This window comes from Oryza brachyantha, chromosome 6, assembly GCF_000231095.2.
Source record: "Oryza brachyantha chromosome 6, ObraRS2, whole genome shotgun sequence".
In the NCBI taxonomy this organism is placed as follows: Eukaryota; Viridiplantae; Streptophyta; class Magnoliopsida; order Poales; family Poaceae; genus Oryza; species Oryza brachyantha.
This window is the reverse complement of record NC_023168.2, coordinates 18816113-18839010: the sequence shown is the minus strand read 5'-3', so window position 1 is coordinate 18839010 and position 22898 is coordinate 18816113. Positions and strand designations below refer to the sequence as shown.

Genomic DNA, 22898 nt, shown 5'->3' with positions numbered 1-22898 from the left:
GATGACACCATCCACGAGTTTGGCCCTAGAGTCTAAGAGAGAGCAACCATACTCCTCACGCAATAGTAAGCGAGAAGGCAAGCCAGCCACCTCATCGACGTGCAACAGATGGCTCTTGTTGTGCATGTACATAGAGCAGCAAACCTCCAATTGTACGCAACATGGTTTGGTCGATCAGAGCATACCCTACGATGACGTGTGAAACACACAGTCGATCAAGGTGTATCAAGTGCGTTATCTAGTTGGGACTGTGGCGGAGACCAGGACCTCGATGTCCACTCCCGTCCTCTTCTTGGGATGCAACAGCTTGTTCATCCTTGCCGTAGTGGATTGTCTACGGATCCTACCAAATGACATCTACTACACTAACAACGAGGGACATTGGCGTTTACAACATAGAAGATGGTAGCTTTCACTCAATTGAGCCTCCTTCCCTTTGGTTGGACTGGCAAATGACCTCTTGGATTATACGAAGCTTTTGCTACACAAGAGGGCAGCCACCTACGCATGCATGAATGATCCCAATTTTGGTATAGTCATTAGTTTATAGTATTAGTCCTCCCTTCCCCATTACTATGCGACATGTTAGCTTTGCCACTGCCATCATTCGCTGTCTCCTTCGTAAGTGGGGAGATGAAGGGAAGGGCTAACATCTAGGGTACACACTACTTTCCATGTTGATAAGTTAATTAAGGTGGTATGTCACGTAGGCAAAAGTGGTAAATTGGCATATCTAAGAGTCATAAATAGTTAATATTTTTAGGCTATCTCCCTATCCCAACAGCGCAACGGTGCTACAGTGAGTGGGTGAGCTATGCTTTGGCTTTGTCGTCGCTTCAACTCCACTACGAGCAATGACCTCACTGTTGACTCCAAGGTGTTGCACAGGAGCCAAACTAATCGCAGAGCCTGGGACTCTGGGAGTGGCACTCATTCTTCCTCTCTCTCCTTTCCATCATCCTGGTATGAGGTGGTAGCCTCGTCACCCAAAAAATAGACGGTCGAGAGCCTTGGCTGCCAAATTGAGGAGAAATTTCACTATTCGACATCAAATTACCACATTTTTAAAGATTTACCACTCGATTCGCATGTCTTTTAAATTTTTCCACTAGGATTTCGAATTTATTCTTTTCGTGCCACTCTGTCATTGTTCCATCATACTCTTCTCTGCCATTCTCTTTTCTTTTTCTTGTCGAGCCTGACAGAGGAAAGTGAGGAAGCCGAGCATGCAGCCAGTGCGCCTTTGGATGGCCTCCTCATCTCTCGGTGGAAAGGGGACCATGGCGGTCGGCAAGCACCATCTCAAGCTCAAGCTCGCCCACTCATATGTGGCATGAAAGGTTGTCATCCTGTTCACTCTCCTCTTTTCTTTTTCTTGTCGAGCCCGACGGAGGGAAGTGAGGAAGCCAAGCAGCAAGTGAGCCTTTAGATGACCTTGTATGTCGGTGGAAAGGGGGGGCACGACCGTCGGCGAGCCCCATCTCAAGCTCTAGCCCACCCACTCATCTGTGGCATGAAAGGTCGTCATCCTCTTCGCTCTCCTCTCTTCTTTTTCTTGTCAAGCCCGACAGGGGGAAGTGAGGAAGCCGAGCAGCAGTCGGTGAGCCCTCAGATGGCCTCCTCGTCTATCGGTGGAAAGGGGGCCATGGTGGCCGGCTAGGCCCATCTCAAGCTCGAGCTCGCCCACTTGTCTGTGGCATCAAAGGCATTAGTAGGTGGAGAGGGCGCCCTAGCCAAGCTGGAACAGGAGTGCTGGCAACAAAGTCAGTGCAAGGCCTAGCGGTGTCCTAGATGAGGAGGCATTGCATCTCCTCCATTCCTCTGATTTTTCCTTCATAGCCACCACTAGACAATACATCCCAATGGTAATCACCGCCGTCGATATAGCCGGAAACCACATGTTCATCACTATCGCTTGCTCGAGCTCAACATTCGACTCCTGCTCAACTGCTTTGGGAAGCTCACGCCAGGCACCTCCCGTTGGTCCTTTTTGACAACAAGGCCACCCGATGATCCCCCATCAAGCTCTCGCTCACTCGAGAGGAAGATGAGAGGGAGGGCTGGGCATGCAGAGGTTGGAATCAGATGAGGCTCCTCCTTCCACGTTTCCCCTATGGCCGCGGCTGATAACATTGTGGCGGATGGACTTGCAGACAATGGGACATACGGTTAAACTAATGATCGAACAATGCTAACGATCGAACAATGGAAGTGTCACGGACTGAAGCAACTCGCAATCCTGATGTTAAATTTTGAAAGACCTATGAATTGAGTGGTAAATCCTAAAAGAGATGTGAATTTAATGTCAAATAGCGAAATTTCTCCCAAGTTGGGCGGTCCTTCTCCCTCAAAACAACATGCATGACTCCTTGCATGCTTTGCAATCTGTATGGTCCTTCAAAACAAACTCTTGTCCTCCCAATTTTTGTGTTACGGTCCTTTTAGAACTAACTCTCTCAATCATCTTCACTTTGAAACCCCACCTCAGAGACTCTTGAGTCATCCTCCATTGCCGAACAAGTAGGTGCAAAGGAGTTGTTGCACATGGTGGTATTGAAGCGAAAAGTTAGAGGGGGACATGGTCACTGACATGTGAACCCCACTGTCTATGGGCCCACATATCAATGACCATGTCACGGAGAGACAGTTACGTTAGAGGATCTGCTTCCCTTGTGGTACACCTTCTGTGTTCTCTTTTTGCTTACAATAAGCATAAACAAAACATCTTATTAGTGATTAAAAAATAATTTATTAAAAATATTTTAATATACGTGTCCAATCTAATAGAAAATAAACTATAATGAAACAACTCCAAAATTACCTTTCAAAACAGAAAAAATTTTGGTTTATAAGTATAAGTATAAGTGAAAAGACGAGGCTCTTGAGTCCTTGATGCAGTGCGTGGAAATGCCAAAAAAAAAGGGGAAGGATGCTGCTTGCGATGCAATCAACTATGACGCTCAATGCAGAAAACAATTGTGAGATATGTGAAGTTATTGTCACAGGGTACATTTAAAAAGAGTCTACTAAGCAGTACATTCACTGACAGATTCTATGAAAGTGTGTATTCATAGTTGCATAGTATCGGATATGTTCTATGGAAATGAAAGAGGCCTGCTATTGATGCTAAACTTACTGCTCAAAGATCGTCTTTGACATCAATGTTCAAAAGTTTGGCCAGCTTGCCACTCTCATAAGCTTCAACAATATCTGCAAATTTTCCATGAAAGAACAAAAGGTATGGAGTCAGCATTGAAAGGAAGTTCATAGAATCCTCAGTGTAAAATTGGTTTGAATACAGGAACAATACCATCAGAGCCTCCCAGGTGCTTCCCATGGACAAAAACTTGAGGAACAGTACGCCTGCCAACCAGGTTAGATAAAGCATCCTGAATCTCCCAACCATCCTCTGTATATGAACAAGAACAGTTGTTGCATCAAGGGCTCAAGGCATCATCAAAACTTGTTATTGTCAGGTCTGGGAACAGTATCTATACTGATTGTTTTACCACTTTGTATCATATAGGGAAAATGGATAGGCAAAATGATACATTCTTTAGACCTTTAACCGTCTGGTGTTTATATAATTATATCAGTTTTTTCTGTCATTTGATCCCGTTTGCAAACCATTTTCAATTTATTATTATCTGGTAACCTCATTGCTACATGACGTCCTTTATCACAACTTAACACTCCTATATCAGAGACTAATTTGAGTGATGTTTTAGTACATGACAACATTGTAAAAGAAGTTGGGACATGTAGAGCCAATTAGTTCAACGAAGCTGTAATACTTCAACCAAGGGAAAACTCCACTGAAAACATTGTAAACGAAGCTGTAATACTTCAACCAAGGGAAAGCTGTACATGCATAGCTGAAAGCCGTGAAACAATGTTGTCTCATGAACTGCGCTGCAGTTTACTGCTACAGTTCACTACGTAGCAGACATATAATCAGATTAGCAAACTTTGGTAACAAGGGCATAACATTAACTCAATAACCACAAATACTAAAGAGTAAATAAAATAAATACTACAAATGCAAACATGCCTAAGAAAGTCAAAACACAATCACTTTCAATATATTAAAGACAACAGATTATCGATATGAAAACGAATTTAAAATAAACCTCGCTGATCAAGCTCCACGACATAGGGCTCATTCTTCAGTTCAAGTTCCTTGAACACAGCTTTGGCCCTTCTACAGTACCTGAAAAGTTAGATGTTTTTGTAAGATTGAGTTTCTTCAGCATGTAATATGCAGACAAGGGTGCTATGGGCATCGTTTTGTACATTCATTACTCCTACTCTTCACAAGCACTAATGGCAACTTAACCTGGAAATCCAAAATTCTGATCCATTAAGTCCTAATAGGATAGTTATAAGAATCATCCCACAAAGCTCTTATACAAAACAAAATTCTGAAAGCTCTGCAGCTTCCTGGTAAGCAATATTTCACCCATCAAATTTAATCAACTAGACTAAACCGAAAAGAGGAAATTTGTATTTGATCAGATAATTAGAAATATTTATAAAGCGAAGTAAAAGTAACTGCATTTTCTATGACAGGGTGTACAGTACATCTAGAGTTGCAGGGTATATTTGGATCACAACATAATATCATATGACCTCAAGTCCTCTCCCTGGATTCCATTTTAGTCTAATACAAACCAGGCAACCACTGTCTGCTATGTCAGTTTCAGTTTCATACAGTCCCAAATTTGGGCTAAGGATCAAACAAAAAACTTAATGGTTGGATCAAGTAAATGGGGATTAATTCCCAGCCCCTGCGGTAACTCATGTACAGCGTATCCAGGACTGTTGCTACTTGCTAGTAGACCCTACGTGCTAAAATTGTCAAGGAAATGACAAATTTGCGAATGATGATAGAACTAAATCAGTAAGAACAACTCAGATTTTCTACAGCTTCATGATTAGGTCGGCGCAACCTCCCGGCGACTGAATCCAAACTAGAAAAATGCATAATAATATACTACTGGCTACTACATGCCAACTCAAAATATCCAACTAGATAATCGAAAAGCAGTAGCCAGCAGCAAGCGAAATGCGCTGAGGGTTTCGGAGAATTCGGGGGAATTAGAGATCGCGAGGGGGGCGTTCGTACGGGCAGTACGATTTGGAGAAGATGACCACGTCGTGGGCCTTGACGGTGGATTTCACGAAGGCCGACTTGGACGCGGTCCCCGAGGCGGATCCGAACGCCGCGAGGGCGATGAGAGCCGCCGCCGCCGAAGCCACCCCGAACCGCCGGCCCAGCGCCGCCGCCATAGTCGCGTCGCGTGGCCGAGATGCGGAGAGGGCGAGGCCGGAGAGGCGGAGACGAGACGACTTGAGATGGTTTGGACTTTGGGAGAAGAGAGTGCGAGTGCTCGGCTCTCTCTCGCTCAGACTTTGACCGGTTCGCAACCGTGGGCTTTATTAACTTTGGGCCGTCCGGCCTCGTTTGGTTTTCGTAGAATAGAGGAAATGCAATTTCGTGTTGCGTTTACGCGATTCGGACGATTGCGCCTTCGTCTGTTTGGGGTTGGACTTTCGTAATCCTCCGAACATGGTGACTCAAGATGGCCGCTTTCGAGAAGCGGTGTGTGAAAACAAACGAATTTAAGATTACGAAGAGGAGAGCTGAACGTGGTCTATGTGTGAATTTTAGTAGAGGCTTGCAAAATTGGGGCCATCTTTTGCCCCAAAACATATATTCCGTTGCCACAAATTAAAAATTAAAATTTGATTTTTGAACTATTTTGAGATTTTTCATCGACTTTCTTCTTCAGCATTTGCATTACAAAATTATAAAAAATTTAACCTAAATTAATATTTTTTCACTAATACACCACTTCACGTATTATGAAACCCTAGTAGGGATTTTTTTTAGGTACACTACCGCGTGTCTGTGAGCCGTCTATTACGACAAATCCAACGGCTTAGATATGTTAATAATATGGTGATTAGATTAAGTAGTAACGTAGTTGAAGGGCTTAACGTAGTAGAAGGGTAATAAGGGTAAAATTATTATGGCATTAGTATAATTTGAATTTTTGATTCACGTAGTTAGCGTCCTCTTCGGCAAATAATTAGAAGAGAATCATGTGATTTCCATTGTATTCGGGCGGCAGGGGGCGCGTGATATGCGCCACCGAATAATTTGCGGCGGCAACGACTCTCGTGCGTACGAATACATGGTAGCCGATCGTGGGCGTCGCTGACTCGCTGGTGGGCCTTTGCCATGCTTCCGGAGGATTTTTATGTTGATACATAGAACAAAATGATACGTAGTACTCCTTGTTATGTAATTATATACTAATACGTTCCCAAATAAGAGCATTGCTTCGTTTCCGTGTGGAGCATTTGACCATCTCATTTTATTTATTAAATATTAAAAAAATAAAAAATAATTAGTCACGCATAAAGTACTATTCATTTTTAACCCTCAATTAACAATAAAAATATTAATCATAAAAATAATAAATAAGATGAATATTCAAATATTATCTAAAATGTAAAAATTGATTAATTTTGGGATGGAGGTTGTACATCTAATTAGCCATTGCTCATAGAGTTGTATCAAGGGGGCCAGTCTAATGCGTGGGCACGCGCGCCGCGCCAGGCGAATCAGTTCTGTGTATATATATATATATACACATACTTAAAAAATCTTTGTGGTTTGCATTAGGTCAAAGTTAATTTTGATTATCTAAATAAAAATAAGTTTTGAAAATAAATCGTGGGATACAATTCTTCCAAAAACATCACGGATATAATTCTTGATTTCCTTTTTTTTCCATTTTTTTCCCTTCCGTTCAAATTCCAGTTTGCAATAGTTTTGATGGCCTGCTATCTCGATCGGCTTACTCAATAAATAAAACAAAAGGACTAATTTGTCCCTCTTTATTTATGTAAATGACAAAAATATCCACTAAAATCAATGGTGACAGATGCACCTATTACACTGTTACGTTTCTAAGTAAGGTACCCTAAAAGCACCCCAGGTAGACAAATATCAAGCCCATTTTCAGTTTGCCAGCACAGTTAATGATCAAAACGAAACGAAACACACGCACACTATTTTCTATTTTTGAAAAATCACCCTCTTCTGTAACTCATCGTACGAACTAATAACAAAACTACTGGTCTAATGGTGTTTCCATGATTTGGGCTTGGGTTCCAGCACGAGGGACGCGTAGATCAGCTCGTTCCACGCGTCCGGCACGCCGGGGAGGCACCAGTGGCTGCAGTCCTGCTTCCTCCTGGACACCTTCCTCCCCGCCGCCGCCGCCGCCTTGCCGTACACTGACGGGTGCCCGTCCTTCCGGAAGTTGGTCAGCTTCGTCACGTTGAGCAGCCGCACCGGGAACCGCATCCGGCCGACCACCTCCTCCGCGATCCTCATCCTCGGCGGGTAGCTGCCGACCACCGCTCCCCTGAACGCCGGCTCCGTCTCCCCGCTGCACGAGCCGCCGGAGTCCCACTCCCCTCCCCTGCATCACGCACGCCAAGAGGGTTTGACAAATCTGCCGTTGGAGCTCAGCTGAAATGGGTTAGCAATGGCGAGTGATTCAAGCTCGGTAGGTAGGTTACCTGAAATGCGCGGTGGAGTAGCCTCGGTAGAAGACGACGCTCTTGGCAGGGTTCACGTTCTTGTCGATCCACCGAGCCCATGTCCTGAGAGCTCTCCTGTAAGCTTCAGTCGAGTCGAATTGCGGGTACAGCGTGTTGCCTTCCTTGTAGTAGTTCTTGCTGTCCAGATTTTGTTCAGAATTCAGACTCTCTCGTCTTTTCGCTTCACATATGTCAAAATTTTAACTTTTAACTTTTAATTTAGAATTTATTTTAAGTTTTTTTATCCAAGTTTATTTTTTAGTTTTGGCTTTTAGATTATCAAAAATACGTATATAAAAATTTTGTTTATAAATTATTTTGCGTTTCCACGAAAAAGCCGATCAACCGAGCCCCGAAATGGTTCAATTCTCACTGATACTGACAAACGGTGTCACGAACCCTCTTGCCGTCTTGCCGTGCGTCCACCAGTGGCCGGTGTTGAAGACGAGGACGTCGGCCTTCCTCCACCGGCTCGCCGTCTTGTCGATCCGGTCGATCTGGAGGATCGGGTTGGAGTTCCGCTGCCGGTTGTAGCGCACCCCTTCACGGACCAGGAAGTGCGACCGCACGAACTCCACGGTGCAGTCGTAATCCTGCACTTTGTCATGGAGCTGATCACCTTGGGACGCCATGGATTGCACGCAGATCGAGCAGGAGGTTTCTTTTGACGTTACCACGAACTTGAAGACGAAATAGCCTCTGCCCTTGGTGATCTTGTAGCCATGGGTCTCGAACATCCGCGTCTTGTCGGGGAGGGCCTCGCGGAGGATGCAGAGCAGGGACTCGAACTGGTTCCGGTTCATGGAGTCGCCAACGAGCATCAGCCGCTTGCCGCGCAGCCTCGCCAGGAAATCCGTCGCGTTGAACCTACGGACCTAGCGAGACCACATCAGCCATGGCTGGAGTGGAGGAGGAGAGGAGGGGGGATCGGAGCCAAGCGGCGGGGTGGTACTACCTGGGGAGGCGGCACCGGCGCGGCGCCCAGCGCCACCGCGTGTACGCGGCGTCCGGCCGGCCGTTCGACGCGCAGGCGTACGCCTCGTCCACGTAGGGGCACGTCCCCGGCGCGTACAGCGGCCGCGCCCCCTCGTCGCGCACCCACTCCCCGTCGTACAAGTCGCACGTCGCTCCACCAGCCTCGTCGTCGTCGTCACCCCGTTTGTCGGGCGGTGGCGGAGAAGTCGACGACATCGTTGTTGGTACCACCGCAAGCGTCAGCGGCATCGGCGGCGGCGGCGGCGGTGGAGTTGATTGTTCTGGGACGCGAGGGGACAGGGAAGGGATCCAGTCGAGGCGGTGAACGGAGATAGCCTGACCGGAGGGCGTCGAGTGGCGGAGGAGGAACGGGAGAGCGAGCGGGAGGGTGAAAGGCACGGAGACGACGGCGAGGAGCGGGACGACGAGGCGCCAGGGGAGCATCGCCGAGGACGGCATCGAATCGCGAGGACCCAATCACCGGAGGCACCACCGGCGAAGAAGGTAGCGAACCACCGGTGACCGGTGGCTGCGTGGAGCTGGATCCGGCGTGCGAGGAGCGGAGCAGGGGATTGGCGGGAAACGCGCGCGTCAGTTACCCCCGACACGACGTGCCAGATGGAACGGTCAAGTGTGGGGGACAGGAGTGGTGGGCCCCACTTTGACCGCCACGGTGGCGTCGTCTACGCCTCCGTCCCCACTCCCCAAGGACCCCAACCAACCACGCTGCATGCCGGAATCCAGGGTGGCGCGCTGGGGAGCACACGTGGAACAGAGCCTCCAGTGTTGTCCTCTCTTCGTTACAATCAGACTATTGAGTAACTCTGCTCACTCCCTTTCAAAATATAACCACGTAGAAAATATTTAAAACGATCAAGAATTATATAACCACGTAAATGCAGAAAAAAATACATTTTTACAAACATTTTGTACAAATTTAAACTCTAAAGATATAAGTATTTTGAAATGGAGGGAACAATATATTATTGATACGAATTATATATTATTATGTAAATAAATTAAATATTTTAAAAATAAACTTCACAACTAGTCTAGAATAAATTACCTAAACATCCCAGTAGAAACAATTTGAAAACATATTTTTTGTAAGCATGAAGAGAAGAAGAAGAAAAAGCTATTTTTAATAATCTAGGGGTTGTTTAGGGGCTAAACTTTATAGCCCCATGTCATATCGTATGTTTGGACATTAATTTAAAGTATTAAATATAGATTAATAAAAAAAACTAATTTCATACATGGTAATCCACGAGACAAATTTTTTAAGTCTAATTCATCCATAATTAGAGTATATTTACTGTAGCATCACATATGCTAATCATGGATTAATTATGCTCAATAGATTCGTCTAGCGAATTAGTCTAAGATTATACATGTGTTTTATTAATAATCTATTTTTTTATTTATAATAAACATCCAAACATTTGATGGGACAATAGACTAGTCCCAAACTCATCTAAGGTGGTGTTTAGATTGAGAAAATTTTTGGGAGAAGTGTCATGTCAAATGTTTGATCCGATGTTGGAAGAGGTTTTCGGACACGAACGAAAAAATGAATTTCACGGCTAGCCTGGAAACCGCGAGACGAATCTTTTAAGCCTAATTAATCCATCATTAGCACATGTTTGTTACTGTAGCACTTATGGCTAATCATGGGCTAATTAGGCTCAAAAGATTCGTTTTAAGATTTCTTTCATAACTGTGCAATTAGTTTTTTGTTCATCTATATTTAATGTTTTATTTAGGTATTTAAAAATTCGATACAATGTTTTTGGAGAAAAAATTGGGAACTAAACAAGGCCCGAAAGTGGCTCTCAATCACAGCCGGCGCCGCCGTCCTTGTCACCGTTTCGTCGTGACCGCCGCCCTGTCACCCTCGTCTTCCGAGCTTGGCTTCGCCGTGGCCGGTGGCCGACCCGCACGAAATTATAAATGCCATTGGTGGACATGGACTCTACAGAAAAAAGAGCGATCCTACTCGTCACCTTTCGGCTAGGCTAGCCCCAGCGATTTTTCTTTGCTATTTTTTCTTTTCTTTTCTTATACATGCTGAAAAGTTTAGCTTGTTTTTGATTTTATATGGAGATGGCGGTTTTTCCTTTCATTTGGCAGGAGGACAGCTCAGCGCAACGTTGGCGCTTGCCAGGCAGGCAGGCTGGCTGGCTGCAAAGGAAGCTGGTTAATATGGCGGCATGGAACCAGTTCAGACGAACGATGCCGTGCTTGGCAATTTTGGATACAGCATTTACAGGCAGGATATGCTAGCTGTGGCAAGTGAATGGTTTCCTTTGTTTGCAGACCCTTCCTGGAATGGAACAGGTAGTTTGAATTACTTCCGTTTTTGCAATTTTCTTTTAGCAAATACATTTTCGATAAAAAGGATGGATCATATTTGTATACTAAATGAGCGAGTTCCATCGAATTAATATTTGCGTCATATATGCATGTGACGATGTAACGAACAATGCTGCGAGGTAATGTCGGTATTTGTTCTCTTATATAGCTAAACGACAATATTAATGGTAAATATATTTAAACTGGTAAATATATTTAAACTGTTTTGTGCGCGTCATGACAGAACTACCGTAAGATGACGTGTCAACATTAATATAAATCTTTCTCACGCCAAAAATACAATAATAATGGTTCACCTAGCTTAAACTAACTTTCGCGCCATGCCATCCTATAAACACTAGTTTCACGCTAACAACTTCAATTATGCAGTGAATACATATAGCATATTTCAACAGCCATCCATATAGACGATCCCATATCATTCAACATGACGTAGTATTTGAATCTCTCCATTCAACTGAAAATGACATGAACAAAAACAATTTTAATTTCCCAGGTTAATTACTACTCAGTGGGAGCAACCCCAAAAACCCTTCAAACTTTTGACAAAATTCCAGCCACTCTCATCTCCAACAACCTGCCTTTCTCTTTTTCTCAAGCCCAACCTTTCCATCTCCCAAATTATGAACATCTAGCTGTATTATACGTACCCTAGTCTAGGTATTTATCCAACTGTACTCCGTCCAGCTCGTCAGTGTGACGGCAGCACGACTCGACGACAGGGCGAGGAGAAAAAAATTATTCGAAAATATAAATACCCACGGCGTCCCAAACAATTCCACCACCACCACCTCCACCTCTGCCGCCTCCTCCCCCTCGCGCGTCGTCCTCCTCCTCCTCCGTAGTAGTGGCGAGCACGCCTCCAATAATTCGCCGCCTCCTCCTCCTCCTCCTCCTCCTCGCTGTTAGCTGAGTGATTAGGCGGTGGATTAGTCGTCGGTAAACTTTGGGGGCCCTCCCTTCCCGCGAGGAGAGAGGGGGGTGGGTGGTAATCCGTCGCTGTGCGACCGCGAGCGTGCGGTAACGGCAGCAGCGACAGCAACAGGAGAGGGCGGCGGGGGGAGCTTAGCTTAGGGTGGGGGTGTGATAGTCGTCATCCCCCGTCCCACGATTCGACGCTGCCCCCGACTTGAGGTGCGACCAAATCCAATTTCTGCCGAGACTATTTTTTTTTAGTTGTTGTGGGGGGATGAGACGTGGGATTTGTTTAATGGTGGCCGCGGTGCGGGGTTGTTAAGTTGGTCTCATCGGCGCGCGGTTCCTGCGGGGAGGGAGGGGGCTTCGAGTGCTGCTCTGTTCTGCTCTGCTCTGCTCTAGGGGCCGATCTGAGGGTCGGGGGGGCCATGGCCGCGCCGGGGTCCGCGATGAAGGTATGGTGGCGATTTGGGGTGGATGGTTTGGGGGCGTCCTTGGATCTGGTGTGCGAGGATTCGATGAGGCGGCGGCGGTTTTACGGCTTCTGGTTTTTTGCGTGCCGTGTTGTGCTCGTGCCTCGAGCTTTTGGGATTTGGGTGGAATGGGTTTTAGGTAGCTTGTTCAGCGTGTTGCTTTGATGGATTTTTTTTTTGTGTGTGTGTGAGGACTATGATGACGAGTTGGGATCTGGTGGTTTCTGGCATTCTGGTCTGCAGGTGACGCTTTCTGTTTGTCGTTTGGATTGAGCGTTGAATCATTGACAATCGGTAGAAGCTGCTTGGAGCATCGTCTGAGTTTTTATTGGTCCATTTTGCTATGAGTTGGATCTGGTTGCTGGGAATTTAGATTGGATTTTTGAGTGTTCATCTGCTGTGTATTTTTATGGAACCCAATTTTGATGGCTCTGGTGATTCCCATTCTGATTTGGGTTTTTCGAAGTACACCAGATTTGGCCAAACAGTTTGATTACTGGACAAGGTGATTGTTTTTAGATTGATGTGTGCTGGAACTCTGCGATCGTGCGAGTTTCCTCGTGGTCTTTTAGCTTGGATTTAGTTGGCTGGGTATGAATTTTTGTCGGATGCTAGGACATCGGGTTTAGTCAATTGGATTTTTGCTTGGGGTCGCGCAAAAAACGACACATATTCCGTTTCATTTTTAGCTTTTCATTACCTATGGCTGATCATAACCGGCACCTGGTTTTGCTAGTGACCGCACCATAAAGATACCCAGGCCGATATCCCTCTTTTCTTGCACCATTTTTCTGTTAATGGTTGTTGTCTCGAGGATGTCCACTACACCATTATGGAATCCTTGTGCGATGACTGCCATTGTGGGCTATGGATTTTGATTTGATGCAGGCAGCTCCATATAATCCTGGAAATGTGTCAAGAGGCACATTGTCTTTCACCAGAGTTTGAGGCTGCAAAGGATGTATCAATTCTCTGGACTTCAGTGAATATTAGCTGTTTTTTCAGTGCTTATGCTTTTAACCTGTGGTAGACTGTAGGATCAGTTGATTATGAGCAGTTCTTGGTGTATGGTTTTAGCTGAATAATATTGATTTGATTCGACCCAGATGAGCTCTGCCTGTTAGCTTTGTTCGATATAAACTCAGATTTGTGCGTGTTGAGCGTCTGTGTTTTGATATACAATCAACACATCAGAGCAGAACATTTCATCAATAAAGAGAAGGAGTTTCACTATACTATGTCAGATAGAAAGTGAGCATATACTCATATGATGGTATTGTGTTGCTGTGAGAGCCATAAATTAGAACATGGCAAACTGTTTGGATATGGCCCTTTCGTGTGTACAGTTTGAACACAGATTTTATTGGTTTCATTTGGTTAGCTGGCTAGGTAGAGTGCTTTGAATTGGTTTGCCTTTGAGCCACAAAGCTTGCATTGTTGCAAATGTAGTCTTTGCTAAGTTTATTTACAGATTTCCTTTTTTTTTTCAGCACACATTTTCTTCTCTCCTGAAGCAAAAGTCACTCAAGACTAGTCCGACAAAACCTAGGGGTACTATGGCTATTTCAATGAGGGAAGTGGATCCGGTCTTTCAAGGGGCTGGTCAGAAAGAGTATCCTTCAGCTATTTTACCATTTTCACTTCTTTAATATATTTCCATTTAATGAATGGCATACACATTAAATTCTCTCGATACCATTGCACGCTATTGTTGAAATGATGATATCCACTACATCCAATAGAGGGTTCTTCGTATGCTTGCACAACACATGAACTCCTATGAGAAACCATTCAACCGAGTGTAAGTGAAGAGATTACATTAACATGGTGCCACAGTATGTGCGTTCAGTTCCATTTCTTTACTTGATGCTTGTTAGCATATCTGCAAACCTTAACAACCTTTAGTGGATTGGAAATATGGCGGATTGAAAAATTGCAAGCTGTTCCTGTTCCCAAGGAATCACATGGGAGATTTTTCACAGGAGATTCCTATGTGATACTGAAGGTGCATTAACTTTACACAAAAAGTCTGCTGTCTTATGGCAACCCTGCAGATTTTTTAATTGTTTGTACTTGAACCTTAAAGTACATTAGATCTTTTTGGTTTCCATTAGCAGCAATCCTTAATACAAGAAGAAATTATATCCTCCTCTTTTACTGTTTGACTATCTTGTTTTTTACTATACATAAATGTAGTGACACTCTGTTTGCATTTAACTATGGAAAACAGTCCTGTTGTGAATAATTTTCTGCTATGGTAGAATTCTTTTTAGTATTAATTATCATCTTTGTCATTGTGGCAGACAAGTGCTCTTAAAAATGGTTCTTTTCGGCATGATATTCATTATTGGCTTGGTAAAGATACTAGTCAGGTTTGCTTTTATATTCTGAGCTCTTGTTCATTTCACCGAGATCCTAGATAATAAATTAGTGTTTTTAATTTGCACTTCAATTAATGAATAGGATGAAGCTGGCACAGCTGCAATCAAGACTGTAGAGTTGGATGCTGCTCTTGGTGGACGTGCTGTTCAATATCGCGAAGTACAGGGGAATGAGACAGAGCGATTTCTTTCATATTTTAAACCTTGTATCATACCAGTGGAAGGTGGAATTGCATCTGGTTTCAGGCATACTGAAATCAATAAACAGGAGCATGTGACAAGGTTATTTGTCTGCCGAGGAAGGCATACAGTCCATGTCAAAGAGGTGAAAGTTTTGTCTTCATACAGTTTTGTCCTTTTATCCTTGTCTGGTGATAATTACCAGATAGTCAAATACATATACCACATCACTTTTTTCCCTACAGGTTCCATTTGCACGATCATCACTCAACCATGATGATATATTTATTTTAGATACAAAGTCCAAAATATTCCAGTTCAATGGATCGAATTCAAGTATCCAGGAGAGGGCTAAAGCCCTTGAGGTTGTGCAATATTTGAAAGACACCAACCATGAGGGCAAATGTGACGTAGGTGCAGTTGGTAAGTTTACTTTTGAGTAAAAATGTCTAGATGGATAAGATCATACTTTTTTGTCATGATTATAATTATTCCTTCAAACAGAGGACGGCAAGCTGATGGCAGATGCTGATGCTGGTGAATTCTGGGGCCTCTTTGGTGGATTTGCACCTCTTCCAAGAAAAACCTTTTCTGATCTTAATGGAAAAGATCCTGCTTTCTCTTCGAAGTTGATCTGGTAATATGTCATAAGGACAAATAGTGCAATTTAGTTATTTTAACATTAAATACTATCTATCATAAAGTTTTGGTAACTATATGTCTCTCTTTTCATCTGATGATACATTCATTTCTTTTTAATTTTCAGTATAAATAAGGGTAAGACAGTACCAGTTGATTGTGATGTTCTAACAAGAGAGCTGCTAGATTCGACAAAGTGCTATCTACTAGACTGTGGATCTGAAATTTATGTCTGGATGGGTAGAGAAACACCTCTTGAAGAGAGGAAGCAGGCAGGATCTGCTGCTGAGGTAACATTTCCTTCTCTCTGCTTTCTGACTTGAGTGCATTGGATATCTTGTCATAATTTAACTGCTCAAATTAATGGCATATTGTGTTTGGTTCATAGCTAGGTCATCTCTCTCCACAACATGATCGCCAGAAATTAGTGTGGCATTTCCGGTGTTTGATATTACTCTAACAAAATTAACTGTCATCAAATATGGAAACCTCACATTCTAAATTTTCCTTTTCCTCTTTGTCCTCTTTCTCTCCCTCTCTATCTTTCTTGCGCTCTCTCTCCCTAAAGTTGCTTAACTTCTCACTATTATTTATGCAGGAATTACTTCGTGAAGGAAAGAGGCCAAAATCTCATATTGTTCGTCTCATGGAAGGATTTGAGACTGTTATATTCAGATCCAAATTCAGCAAATGGCCTAAGAAAGCTGATGCCGTTGTGTCTGATGAGAGCAGAGGAAAAGTTGCAGGTTAGCATCTATTTCACAGATCATCTTTGTTTAGTTTTTTCATTACTAAATATGTTCGTAAATATTCTCTCTGCGTAGCTCTTCTTAAGCGGCAAGGATTTAATGTTAAGAGTCTTGCAAAAGCTGCTCCTGTGAAGGAAGAGCCGCAACCTCAAATTGATTGCACAGGCAACCTACAGGTCTGCTAAATTTCTTTCCTTGCATAAGATTTTTAGTGACATCACATTTATCTATAAGTTGCATTTTTTGTTCATTGAACTCTTCTGTAAATAATACATATACATGCAAGATGTTGCTAAAAATTAATTCAGATATATACAATCTGAACTTCTGAAGTTGGCTATGTCTTGTAGGTTTGGCGCGTAAATGGCAGTGAAAAGACTTTCCTTTCATTCTCTGAGCAATGCAAATTCTACAGTGGGGATTGTTATATATTTCAATATAGCTATCCTGGTGAAGAGGGCGAGGAGTGTCTCATTGGTACCTGGTTTGGGAAAAAGAGTGTTCAGGTAAAAGTCTGACATATTTCCATTCTGTCATAGTAACACCTATGATTTTAAATGATGATAGTAATCAATAACAGCCATGCAAATGAATGCACTGAAGTGATTCAAATGAATTAATGAACAATGACTTGAATCCTAGATTTTTCTCCCATAAAAGGCAAAGTACTCAAGCAGCTATGTCTGTTCTATGTTCTTTTTTAAATAGATACCTTTTATTCATGCAGAGCAAACCAGTGCTGTATCAAATTTTTGAGATGTCAACAATGCATTTTGTGTAGTGACAAGTGGGAATATGTTTGCCCATCTGTCCCTTATGTAGCACATAAGTGGTAGAACTTTTGAAATATATTCTGCATACTGTCCAAATTAGTCATACTACACTAGACAGTATTGATGAGTATGAGATAGTACCTATTTTTCAAACTTCATCATGTCTTTCTGTATTCAATTCCATCATTGAGTTGGTGTATCACTCTGTTTATCTGTTCTGAGGGCCAAAATTCATTACCCTTCAAAAACTTTCATCTATATCTTGATTGCTCAAGTTGGAGAATAATTACCTAATCTTGTGGTTCACTTTTTGAAAACAGGAGGAGAGGACTACAGCCACTTCAGTTGCTAGCAACATGATTGAGTCTCTAAAATTTCAGGCAGTCATGGTAAATCTTCTAGTTTTATCTTAAATATGTGCGTAAATCTTGTTTCACTAGCTCCATCTCACTTTGTCTATCACAGGTTCGCCTTTATGAAGGAAAGGAGCCTGCAGAGTTTTTCTCAATATTTCAGAACCTGGTTATATTCAAGGTTGGCCCTTTACCAAGTCCTGTAATCATTCTTACTGTACATTCAAGGTTTGCCTTTTTGACAATAAGAAGTTGCATCAATATCGTGTAATTTTTCAATACCTACAGGGTGGTGTTAGTACTGGGTATAAGAATTTTGTCTCAGAAAACAGTATTGAGGATGATACATATTCAGAAAATGGGGTTGCTCTTTTCCGGGTTCAAGGTTCAGGACCAGAAAACATGCAAGCCATTCAAGTTGATACGGTACTTTCTGTTTCACTTTTACAATGCATTACATTCATTTTATGTACACTTCTATCCTTGTAGATTATGCTTCTACTACCATACTTCTAGATTTAATTATACATGCTACTTCTTACCAGGCTGCTTCATCTCTGAACTCTTCTTATTGTTACTTACTTCATGATGGAGATACATTATTTACATGGATTGGGAATCTAAGCTCGTCAATGGACCAAGAGCTTGCTGAGAGGCAGTTGGATGTGATCAAGGTATGAGGAATGCTATTCAATATCATCATACCGTATAGAAATGGTTGGTCTTGAAACAAATATTTTATTGTGAAGCATTGATGCCGATAAACCCTGGTAGACTTATTTTTGTCATGGTAGTTCGTTGCCATGTTATTTTCCCCCTCTAATTCCTTGTTTGACTGTTCATGGTAGTCACTGATTATTATATCAAACTTTTTAGAAAGTATGGTGCAGGGATAACTAGTTGTTACAAGCACCTATATTCATTTTGTAATAATATGACTATATTATGATTCACATATTCACAAACTGTGGTGTGGTTCTATTTTTTGGTTTGTTTAGCAAATGTTCATTTTTCAGCAAAACTTTGCAGTTTGCACATCTTCATAAAGTATAATTTATATTTTCTGGTTTCAACAGTACTTTTTCCACATCTTTCTCCTGTTAAATGCACCTTACTAGCATTGAATATGTGCCATGTGTGTCAGTATTCTACAATTCTGAAACACGCCATATATGACTCTGATGTATCTGTTTCCTACTTGCATCTTCTGAAGTTAGCTACCAACATTTTAAATGTGTTTTAGAATGTAGATACTGTGTGTTTCTGCTTAACTTGAGCATGTTTGTGTTCTAACTTTTCTTCTCTATCAAAGAAACTACCATAATACTAGCCTTCCCGTTTTGCTCATCAAATATATTCATATGCAGCCAAATCTTCAATCCAGAATACTCAAGGAAGGGTCAGAATATGATCAGTTTTGGAAGTTACTTGGAGTCAAGTCAGAGTACGCCAGCCAAAAGATTGCTAAAGATCAAGAAAGCGATCCTCATTTATTCTCTTGTACTTTTTCAAAGGGTAAGAAAAAAACCCACAATTTCTCATGAACCCTTTAATATAGTTGGTCTTTTTTATTTAACATGAACCTTACGTATCTGCATGTTCTTTTCTGAATCAATGTTCTCTGCGGTACACATTGGGGTAATGAAGGAGTGCTTAAGGTGAGCAATAATGAGGTTCATACCTTAAATCTTATAAATTGAAAAATAAAAGTGTGATGAATAATAAATGCTGCTCTACTGATTACTGCAGGTTAAAGAAATATTCAACTTTACTCAAGATGATTTGATGACAGAGGACATTTTTATTTTGGACTGTCATTCATGTGTCTTTGTATGGGTTGGACAACGTGTGGACACAAAAACGCGAGCACAAGCTTTGAGCATTGGAGAGGTATGCAATGATTTCATGATTGACCTTTTTTAGACTACTATAATAGAGCAAAATCATATATTTTACTTTTAATCTATACTGATAAATCCAAACTTCCTTCTTTCCCAGAAATTTCTTGAACTTGACATTTTAATGGAGAACTCCTCGCAAGAAACACCAGTTTATGTCATCACTGAAGGGAGTGAGCCCCAATTTTTCACCAGGTTCTTCACTTGGGACTCTGCAAAATCAGCTGTAAGCATATCCTCCTAGATTCTAAGGGTTGTGGTATTGTGTAAACTTCAGGGGTGAAACCTCATGTTTTATCTTATAAATTGTTCAGATGCATGGGAACTCATTTGAAAGGAAGCTATCTATAGTGAAGGATGGAGTAAAGCCAAAAATAGATGTAAGATTTCTACAACTGATATTGATGATTGTCTTGGGTAACTTGAATCTCCTAAATTTTGTCCTGCCTATTGTTTATGATGGATTGGGATCAAAGGTGGGCCTTAGTGGATCCACACCACCTGATGTCCACCATAGCTATTGTGGTGTTTCTTTTGAGTTATGTAGCATTCTTCCTAATAAAAATGCTATATGTTGGTAACTGGTGTTATGGCCGCCTCTTTTGTTGAATCCACAATTAAGCCAGGCTAAAGAAAGCTATGGTTAGATACCTTTTCCTTTTACTATATAGGTCATATATCTAACATCTGAGCATACAGTGGATGTTTATTAAGCATGAACAGGCTAGGAAGCATATTGCCATTGGTAAGGTCAATTTTATAACTCTTTCTCCTATAACAAGGTTAACACTGAGTTATAAAATTTGTAGAAACCTAAAAGAAGGCCAACGACGTCATCATCACACACTGGACGATCCAGTGTACCTGATAAATCTCAGCGTTCCAGAAGTATGTCATTCAGTCCTGATCGTGTAAGAGTTAGAGGAAGATCACCAGCATTCAATGCATTAGCTGCTAACTTTGAGAACCCAAATGCTCGGAATCTATCAACACCTCCACCAGCTGTTAGAAAACCATCTCCAAAGTCTGTCTCTCCAGATTCTACAAAGCCACCTCAGCGGTCTGCTTCAATTGCTGCAATTTCTGCTTCTTTCGAGCGGCCTAGACCAACTCTGATACCAAAGTCAATTAAAGGTACAATTCTATCATTGGGAACAAATATAGGATATCTATTTATGTTTCAAATGGTTCTCTTACCTGCTCTGTTGTTTTGATCTCAAGCGAGTCCTGATGTAAACAAACCCCAACTTGAAGCAAGCAAGCCGAAACCAGAGGCAAATGGCAAGGATAGTACCCCTGTGAAGGATAGTCCAACTGTAACTCCAACGATAAAGGAAGATGTGAAGGAGGGGCAGCCAGAAGATGAGGAAGGGCTCCCTGTGTATCCATATGAGCGCTTGAGGACATCTTCCACCAATCCTGTGACAGACATTGATGTTACAAGGCGTGAGGTAAATACTGTCTATCCTTGTGAGTTGTGACCCTATTGTCTAGGCTTCCTTCCTCGCTAACAGTAGTGCACTGCACATTGCAGACATATCTATCTGCGACAGAGTTCAGGGAAAGGTTTGGGATGGCAAAGGAGGCTTTTGCGAAGCTACCAAAGTGGAAGCAGAATAGGCTAAAGATTGCCCTTCAATTGTTTTGAAATCTCTCACCGTGAAACAAGACAGTGTTTTGAACAGTTAGTGAAAAGGACAATTTGATTAGACTGGTTCCGAAGGTAGAATCATGTTTACCAGTCGCTTTGTGGTCTCTTGCGAGGTTGCAGTGTATGCAGCATTGGTTGTAAGTTTATCCTGGCTTGGGTCAAGGGACCCTTGTCAGGTATTGGCGGGCGCAGGACCAGTGAATTTTTAGCTGCTCCTGCTTCCAAATATGTGTTGTTGTTCACTGACAATTTTTCATGTTGTCTTGGATTGCTGCATTAGCGGTCCAGTTACTCCAATTTTTTCTACCATTCCTAGGTCAGGGTTTGGTTGTGAGTTTGATCCCTTCCCCCCTTAAAAGCCTCATATTTGTTTGATTTATTTTTTAAACTAGAGGGTTCCCTGGGACAATAAGGGAGACGTATATGGTGTAACTTCGGCAACAGAAAATGGTGTACAAAAGAGTTTGTTGAAGAATTTTCTTGGGCTGTTGTCTTGTACTTAAATCCTCTTGCTGAAACTAACTGTTGTTCTGCGCGAGCTTCTGCTTCGCAATGTGCGATGCACGCGAAATGCCATAACAGATGATTGCTATCTTTGCGCTCTTGTCTGCAGGTTTGGATACCGGCATTCTCGGAGATATTGGCCTAGGACTTTATTTTCTGGATTTCTGACTGTTAACAGGTACGGAAGTCCTAATTTAGATTTCAAATTCATGTTATATATATACTTATCAACCCATAACCATTTTCCAACAAGTCTTAAAGCTCTTGACTGGTTACCATCTCTTCTTTATTTTATTTTTTAAATTATGGTTAACCCCGTTTCCGTCCCTAGGAATGGATAGCTGGAAACCACCGGGCTAGCTTTACAGATTTTCCGCTGAGCCGACTGAAGGATGCCGGCAGCCGACTGAATTTAGTTTAGCCTTTTTTTTAAAAAAAAAAGTCAAGCGATATATTTGTAACAAAAAATAATTTATGAATAAAAAATTTATATATATATATATATATATATTTTAAGGCTGAAAAATAAACTTATGGTAAAGAAACCTCAGATCAATACCATATTTAAGGTTAAAAATTTAAGTTTTAGTTTATAAGTATAAACGGAAAAAATAGAGCGGTGGATTCAGGGGAGGGAGCAACTTAACAAAGTAGGAGCATTGAAAAAACGCGTAATTAGCCGGTGGACATCGTAAGATCATAAATTTGCTGCAGGGCACCACAAAAATATGGTAATTAGCTGGTAGATACTCCAGACATTACTATTTTTTATTTCTAAGTCAAAAATTTTAAAAATGACGAGATTGCCCTCGGTGGCTAACCCGTTATGCCGACTAGGTCCGATCGAATTAGACCCGGTCGATCTAGGCGCCACACCACACCCGAACCATAGCCTACAGGGCTAGTGAGCCGGTGGCAGCGGCGGTGACCTAGCTGCGGCGACCCGGCCACCGGGGGCAATCTCGTCATTTTTAAAATTTTGACTTAGAAATAAATAAAATAATAGCCAGAGTGCCTACCACCTAATTACCACACTTTTATGGTGCCCTCTATCGACTAATTACGTGGTTTTTCGATGCCCTGTAGCAAATTTTGCCTACAAAGTAAGACCAGTTTTGTAGTAATACAATTGGAAGTAATAGAATATATGTCCCCTTTCAACGACTGCCAACAACACTCAGCCGACAACCTAAATCGAGCAACCCCAACTAATAAAAGTCTGTCTAAAGATTAGTACAAGTTCACGAGTTGACGACGAGCAAGAATTAGCAGTTTCTTCATCAGACAGGAGATCCAAATATTCAGGTAAAGGTAGCAGAGCAGATCGGAGAGTAGCTTTTACTTTTCGGCGTCTCCTTGCCTCCTTTCAGCACTATCATTCGGTTTTAGGCTGATGCTTATAGCAGGCAGCTATAAG

At 42.3% G+C, this 22898-nt stretch overlaps 3 protein-coding genes across 4 annotated transcripts; 1 reads left to right on the top strand and 2 right to left on the bottom strand.

Annotated features, from left to right (window-relative positions):
- Positions 1–2930: 2930 nt before the first annotated feature.
- Positions 2931–5396, bottom strand: LOC102720609 (glutaredoxin-C8). The gene is made up of 4 exons (XM_006656260.3): positions 5126–5396; positions 4131–4210; positions 3311–3409; positions 2931–3210 (listed from the first exon to the last, which is right to left on the bottom strand). The coding sequence occupies exons 1-4, from the start codon at positions 5287–5289 to the stop codon at positions 3140–3142; spliced, it is 414 nt and encodes a 137-aa protein (XP_006656323.1). The 5' UTR covers positions 5290–5396; the 3' UTR covers positions 2931–3139.
- Positions 5397–6853: 1457 nt separating this feature from the next.
- Positions 6854–9143, bottom strand: LOC102722409 (protein trichome birefringence-like 5). The gene is made up of 5 exons (XM_006657150.3): positions 8573–9143; positions 8292–8484; positions 8017–8210; positions 7597–7755; positions 6854–7496 (listed from the first exon to the last, which is right to left on the bottom strand). Exons 1-5 carry the CDS (start codon positions 9049–9051, stop codon positions 7151–7153), a joined length of 1371 nt encoding a protein of 456 aa, XP_006657213.3. The 5' UTR covers positions 9052–9143; the 3' UTR covers positions 6854–7150.
- A 2758-nt stretch (positions 9144–11901) lies between these two features.
- On the top strand, positions 11902–21452 carry LOC102720154 (villin-3). Of its 2 annotated transcripts, none has more exons than XM_006656258.3 (23): positions 11902–12099; positions 13844–13965; positions 14259–14358; positions 14657–14725; positions 14817–15059; positions 15160–15337; positions 15419–15551; positions 15681–15843; positions 16152–16299; positions 16378–16478; positions 16653–16808; positions 17396–17464; positions 17541–17609; positions 17717–17854; positions 17974–18102; positions 18796–18943; positions 19076–19086; positions 19178–19318; positions 19427–19552; positions 19641–19706; positions 20136–20460; positions 20548–20777; positions 20861–21452. In XM_006656258.3, the coding sequence occupies exons 2-23, from the start codon at positions 13910–13912 to the stop codon at positions 20972–20974; spliced, it is 2913 nt and encodes a 970-aa protein (XP_006656321.1). In that variant the 5' UTR covers positions 11902–12099; positions 13844–13909; the 3' UTR covers positions 20975–21452. The 2 variants fall into 2 exon arrangements, with proteins under 2 accessions (XP_006656321.1, XP_006656322.2); XM_006656259.3 differs by lacking the exon at positions 11902–12099 and adding an exon at positions 12159–12335.
- Positions 21453–22898: the final 1446 nt, after the last annotated feature.